Genomic DNA, 6,016 nt, shown 5'->3' on the forward strand with positions numbered 1-6,016 from the left:
AAGAGGAAAAGGAGAAAGAAGAGGAGGGAGGAGGTGGAAGAAGAAAAGGAGAGGAGGGGAGGAGGAAGGAAGAAGGAAGGGGAAGAGGAAGAAGAAAAGAAGGAAGGGAAGGGGAGGAAGAAAAGGAGGAGAACAGGAAGAGGGAGTGGGAAGAAGAAGAAGAGGGAGGAGAGAAGGAAGAGGAAGAAGAGGGAGGAAAGAGGAAAGGAAGGAGGAGAGGGAGAGGGAGGGAGAAGAAAAGGGAGGGAGCTGTCCAAGGTTGTGCAGTTGGCCAGGACGACAAGGTTTTGCCTGGAATTTTCTGCCCCTCACACCCCCTGCTCCAGCCTGACTTGCTTTCCTCTCTCAGGCAGGGAAGCTGGAGCCCCGGCTGGTGCTGGACCAGCTGCGCTGTAATGGGGTCCTGGAGGGGATCCGCATCTGTCGTCAGGGCTTCCCCAATCGAATCCTGTTTCAGGAATTCCGGCAGAGGCGAGCAGTGGGAAGCAGCTGGTGGAAGACTGGCTGGCGTCTGGGTGGGAGGAGAGGGGATGCTTCTCGTGGCCTTGCCAAGGATGGCTGGAGGGCAAGAGGGGGCTGATCTAGTCAGCTGAGGGTGCTGGAGGGTGGGCTAACAGGCAGATCTAGGCTTACCCCTTCCAGGGAAGCCTGTTCTAATGCCCTTGGCCTTTGACTGGCAGCCTTCCTGAAGCAGCCTTGCTGTGGCTTGTCTCTCTGGAAGTTGTCACCCTTGGGAGAAATAACCAGGTGGGGAAAGAGGGACTTTCCCCCCAAGCGTCGAATGACAGAGTTGGTTCAAATAGGAAGCTGCCAGCTGGGCTGGGCTGGCTGCCCTCCCTTCCCGAACCCCTCTGCCAGAGGCCCGAAGTCCCCTCCTTGAGGGAGGGCCCACGAAGGGTGGCTGTATTGGACCACTGATGACCGGGCCAGAAGAAGCCAATCAAGCTTGCCTTGGGCTAGGGGAGGGGCCACAGGTGCCTGGTCCTCTCTCTTCTGCATCCACCTCATCGCCTCTCCCCTCCCGCAGGTATGAGATTCTGACTCCCAATGCCATCCCCAAGGGCTTCATGGACGGGAAACAGGCCTGTGAGAAAATGGTAAGGGGCTGGAGAGGGGTCTGGAGGGGCAGGGCTGAGGCGGGGCCCGAGCATGGAGAAGGGTGCTGGGGCAGGGCCTGAGCAGGGAGTGGTGGGGCTGGGGCGGGGCCTGAGCATGGAGGGGCCCCCCTGGCTGACTTTCCCTGTGGTCCCCGCCCCAGATCCAGGCCCTGGAGCTCGACCCCAACCTGTACCGTGTTGGTCAAAGCAAAATCTTTTTCCGGGCTGGCGTGCTGGCCCAGTTGGAGGAAGAGCGTGACCTTAAGATCACAGACATCATCGTATCCTTCCAGGCAGCTGCCCGAGGATACTTGGCCCGAAGGTGGGCAAAAGGCAGACTTTGCTAGGGATGCCCTGGCCCGGGCCCCTTTCTGCCCTTGAAGGGCCCCCACAGGCAGCTGACCCCCAAAGGGCCTCCCGCTTTCTGAGTCAGGGCCCCCATGGGGAGGGGAAGGATGGAGGCCAGTGCCTATGATGAGGGGCCTGGGAGATCTGGGCTTGAGTCTGCCGAATGAAAGCAGGTAATGAATGGGCAGCTCACCACCTTGTCTAGTGTTGAGTAGCTATCATCTTGTTTCAAATTTGGGCATTAGACAAGATGCCCTTTGTGTCATAGGGTGCCCTCCCCTACTGCCTGGCTCCCTTCTGTGCAGCCAGGTGCCCTCTGTGCCACAGGGTGCCCTCCCCTGCTGCCTGGTGTCCTCTCCTGTGGCCAGGTGCCCTTCTGAATAGTCAGATGTCCTCTATGCCATAGGGTACCCTCCCCTGCTGCCTGGAACCCTTCTGTGCAGCTAGGTGCCCTTCCCTGCAGCTGGGTGCCTCCTGGGGCCTCTGTGGATAGCTGGGCTGAGCCAGCTTTCCCGGGCCCACAGGGCTTTCCACAGACGGCAGCAGCAGCAAAGTGCCCTACGAGTGATGCAGAGGAACTGTGCGGCCTACCTCAAGCTGCGCCATTGGCAGTGGTGGCGCCTCTTTACCAAGGTGAGGGGCCACCCCATTCTGCCAGCCCATGGGGATCACCCCCATTGCAGAGGAGGAAGCTGAAACCTGGCAGGTAGAAGGAACAGAGGCAGGATGTGAGTTTGGCTCTCTCCACTGTCCCTCTGTCTGCCTCCAAGTCCAGCCCCAGCTTTGTCCTTGGGGAGATGGAGCTCCTGGTGGGGTGGGAGGCACAACCAGGCTTTGGCCACACAGGGATTTGTGAGAGATGCCATCCAGGTGTACCTACAGGCCGCCCCCCCCCACCCCAGGCTGCCTTCTCACTTCTGTTCTTAGCTGGTAGAGGGTGCTCACCTCTGTCCCTCCTGCCCTCTGCCCCCTGCCCCCTGCCCCCAGGCCAGCCAAGGGATCTGCCCTCCCCCGAGGGGACCTCGATTCTCTGTCCCTCCTGCCCCTGCCCCCTGCCCTCTGGCCAGCTGAGGGAGCTTCCCTCCCCCTGAGGTGACCTCGAGTCTCTGTCCCTCCTGCCCCTTGCCCCCTGGCCAGCCAAGGGAGCTGCCCTCCCCCTGAGGTGACCTCGAGTCTCTGTCCCTCCTGCCCTCTGCCCCCTGCCCCCTGCCCCCAGCCGAGAGAGCTGCCCTTCCCCTGAGGTGACCTGGCATCTCCTCTATATGTATCTTGCCCGTGCCCAGTTCTGCTCATGTGTTATTGGCCTCAGTAGAGCATAAACCCCTGAAGGGAAGAACTTGCTTAGCCGGTTGCCGGTGCATCATTGCTTGTTGGTCAATTGATTAGTTTGGGATTTCTGAGAGTCCCTCCCCCTCTTACCATCATTTTACAGATGTGGAAACTGAGGCCCAGAGATAGGAAGGGCCTTGCTCAAAGGGCACAGCTCCTCTCAGAGTTGGAGGGGGAGGTGTCCTTTGACCCCCTACCCCCAGTTCTTTGTTTTTCCCTTTCCAATATCGCCATGTGAGGAGTGTGGGCTCTCAGGCCCTTCTCCCTCCTCTTGGCTCCCCCCCACCCCCAGCTCCTCTGACCTGCCCCTTCTTTTCCTCCCCAGGTGAAGCCTCTTCTTCAGGTGACCCGCCAGGATGAGGTACTCCAGGCACGGGCCCAGGAGCTCCAGAAGATACAAGAGCTGCAGCAGCAGAGTGCCCGGGAGCTGGACCAGCTCCAAGGCCGAGTGGTCCAGGTAAGGTACAGGGATGAGCCCAGCCCCTTCCCCTCACTGTCAGAGTAACCAGTGGAGGTAGTGAGCTCCTTGTCCCTGGAGGAGTACAGCCTGGACCCCTCAGGCTCCTCTAGAATGGTAGGACCACAGCAGACAGAGATGGCAGAGGAAGGGCGGGGCTTGCATCCAAGTCCTGTCTGGCAGATGGAAAGAAAACAGCATGGAGGTTATTTGGGTGGGAATCACTGGACAGAGACAGAGAGGTTGTGGAAGGCCAGAGGGAGCCATAGGAGTTTCTTAACAGAGAGGGGTTGTTTTACTGAGTTTGTCAGGGTGTGACCGTGCAATGTGGTGGCGTGTCCAGGGGTGTGTGTGACCCTGTGTGTACATGGGCATGGGGAGGTTCAGCAATGAAGAGAGGGAAGGAGGGGTTGCCAGGAAAGGATTCAGAGGAGACTTTCCAAAGCCAGGTTTAGGATTAAGGAAGAGGCTGGAACCCAGTGCATGTGTAGAAAGGGGTGGGTGATGAGACCAGAGAAGCCGGGGGGTCCCTTGTTGAGAGCCTCGAATGCCAGGATCAGAGGGTGGTGCCTCCAGGGCTAGTAGGCCTGCTAGCTCCTTGACCTTTGCTCGCCTGCCCCCTCAGCTGGAGGAGGAGAGAGCCCGGCTCTCGGAGCAGCTGCGGGCAGAAGCCGAGCTGTGTGCTGAGGCAGAGGAGACCCGGGGTCGCCTGGCAGCCCGGAAGCAGGAGCTGGAGACTGTGGTGGGCATGCTGGAGGCTCGGGTGGGTGAGGAAGAGGAGCGGAGTGTGCAGTTGGAATCAGACAAGAAGCGGCTACAGCAGCACGTGCAGGTGACCAGATCAAGTCCTGCCTCAGAGACGAACTTTCTGTGTGACCCTGGCCTGGTCACTTGGCCACTCACTGCCCTGGGAGAAGGTCCTTGTCTTCGCTCTTCTTTGATGGGCATGATGGATACAGCCCGCATTTGATAGGCATGGCCTACTGGGATGGGCACGGCCAGTGTGGTCCGTGTATGATGGGCATGGCCTATGTGGGATGGGCACGGCCAGTGTGGCCCACATATGATGGGCATGGCCTATGTGGGATGGGCACGGCCAGTGTGGTCCGTGTATGATGGGCATGGCCTACGTGGGATGGGCACGGCCAGTGTGGCCCGTGTATGATGGGCATGGCCTACGTGGGATGGGCACGGCCAGTGTGGCCCACATATGATGGGCATGGCCTACGTGGGATGGGCACGGCCAGTGTGGCCCACATATGATGGGCATGGCCTACGTGGGATGGGCACGGCCAGTGTGGCCCACATATGATGGGCATGGCCTACGTGGGATGGGCACGGCCAGTGTGGCCCGTGTATGATGGGCATGGTCTATAAGGGGTGGTTACGGCCAGTGTGACCCACATTTGATGGGTGTGGCCCACATGGGATGGGTACAGCCAATACACCCGGTACATGCTGGGTATGACCTGTGTATGATTGGGCTAACCACAGCCCGGTGGAATTGAGGATTTAGCTCCATCTAGAAAGCCTGTATTAGGCTCCTGCTGTGTACAGAGCCCTGCAGTCAGAGCTGGCCCACCCACAAAGTGGAGATTGGTCGTCCGGGTACGGGGGGCACTGCAGAGGAAGGACGTAGGCAGCCGTGTGCTTGTGGTGACTGCCTCATGCTCCCTCCACCACAGGAACTGGAACAGCACCTCGAGGCAGAAGAAGGGGCCCGGCAGAAGCTGCAGCTGGAGAAGGTGACGACCGAGGCCCGACTGAAGAAGATGGAGGAAGACCTCCTGCTCCTGGAGGACCAGAATGCCAAGCTGGGCAAGGTGGGCCTGAGGGAGGGGTGGAGGTTGGGAGGTGGGCCTCAGCTGGCTCTTCTGTCAGATGAAGGGGTTAGAAGAGATTGGCCCAGAGGAGCTTGGGGAGCAGCATGTGCTCCTGAGCACCAGCCGGCCCATGTGTTCCCCATCACTGGAGGCCCAGGACAGGCAGGGGAGCCCCTCTGACGCAGGCTTCTCCCTGCATCCCTAGGAGCGAAGGCTGCTAGAGGAGCGTCTGGCAGAGTTCTCCTCCCAGGCAGCCGAGGAGGAAGAAAAAGTGAAAAGCCTTAACAAACTCAGGCACAAATATGAAGCCATGATGGCAGACATGGAAGGTGAGGCCTGCCCCGCCATATGCAGATATGCCTCCCCTGCCATGCCACGTTCTATGCCCTGAGGTCCCCCCGGCTCTGACAATCCACGTTCTATGCCCTGAGGTCCCCCCAGCTCTGACAATCCTGTCATTTTCCACCTAATCTTGCCCCCCACCCCTCTCCCTCCTCCCTCTGAGGAGGTGATGGGACTGTGACATCCCAGCCGTGTCCCCCTCCTCTGCCCCCTGTGTCATGGTGGCAGCCAGCCTGCTTCTGGTCACACCTGACTTTGGGCAGCCCCTGCTGGGCCCCTGCTTTGTGGGCTCTGCCTCAGTTCGTGGGGGCCAGTCCGTGGTCCTGTGGATTCCCAGCATTCTGGTGTGGAGAAGCCCTTCCACACCCTCACTGATGCCCCCATGCCCCTCCTCCTGCAGAACGGCTCAAGCTGGAGGAGAAAAGCCGCCAGGAGCTGGAGAAAACCAAGCGGCGCCTGGATGGGGAGAGCTCGGAACTGCAGGAGCAGATGCTAGAACAACAGCACCGTTCTGAGGAGCTCCGGGCCCAGCTGGGCCGCAAGGAGGAGGAGCTCCAGGCTGCCCTGGCCAGGTGGGGGGCCAGGGACCCTGACACACACCCCCGCCCCCAGCCCCCCCC

General features: G+C 60.2%; 1 protein-coding gene across 1 annotated transcript in view; it reads left to right on the forward strand.

Annotated features, from left to right (window-relative positions):
* The window catches only part of MYH14 (myosin heavy chain 14), a 40,590-nt gene that overhangs the window by 19,733 nt on the left and 14,841 nt on the right, over positions 1-6,016 (forward strand). The window contains exons 18-26 of the mRNA XM_069100351.1: positions 350-471; positions 1,028-1,097; positions 1,259-1,419; positions 1,970-2,078; positions 3,100-3,231; positions 3,857-4,063; positions 4,917-5,054; positions 5,260-5,383; positions 5,797-5,968. Coding sequence (XP_068956452.1) covers positions 350-471; positions 1,028-1,097; positions 1,259-1,419; positions 1,970-2,078; positions 3,100-3,231; positions 3,857-4,063; positions 4,917-5,054; positions 5,260-5,383; positions 5,797-5,968 — 1,235 coding nt within the window. The remainder of the gene's footprint in view (positions 1-349; positions 472-1,027; positions 1,098-1,258; positions 1,420-1,969; positions 2,079-3,099; positions 3,232-3,856; positions 4,064-4,916; positions 5,055-5,259; positions 5,384-5,796; positions 5,969-6,016) is intronic.

Source organism: Petaurus breviceps, unplaced genomic scaffold (assembly GCF_028583685.1).
Source record: "Petaurus breviceps papuanus isolate PSGF00001 unplaced genomic scaffold, PetGlider_PUasm1.0 398, whole genome shotgun sequence".
Classification (NCBI taxonomy): Eukaryota; Metazoa; Chordata; class Mammalia; order Diprotodontia; family Petauridae; genus Petaurus; species Petaurus breviceps.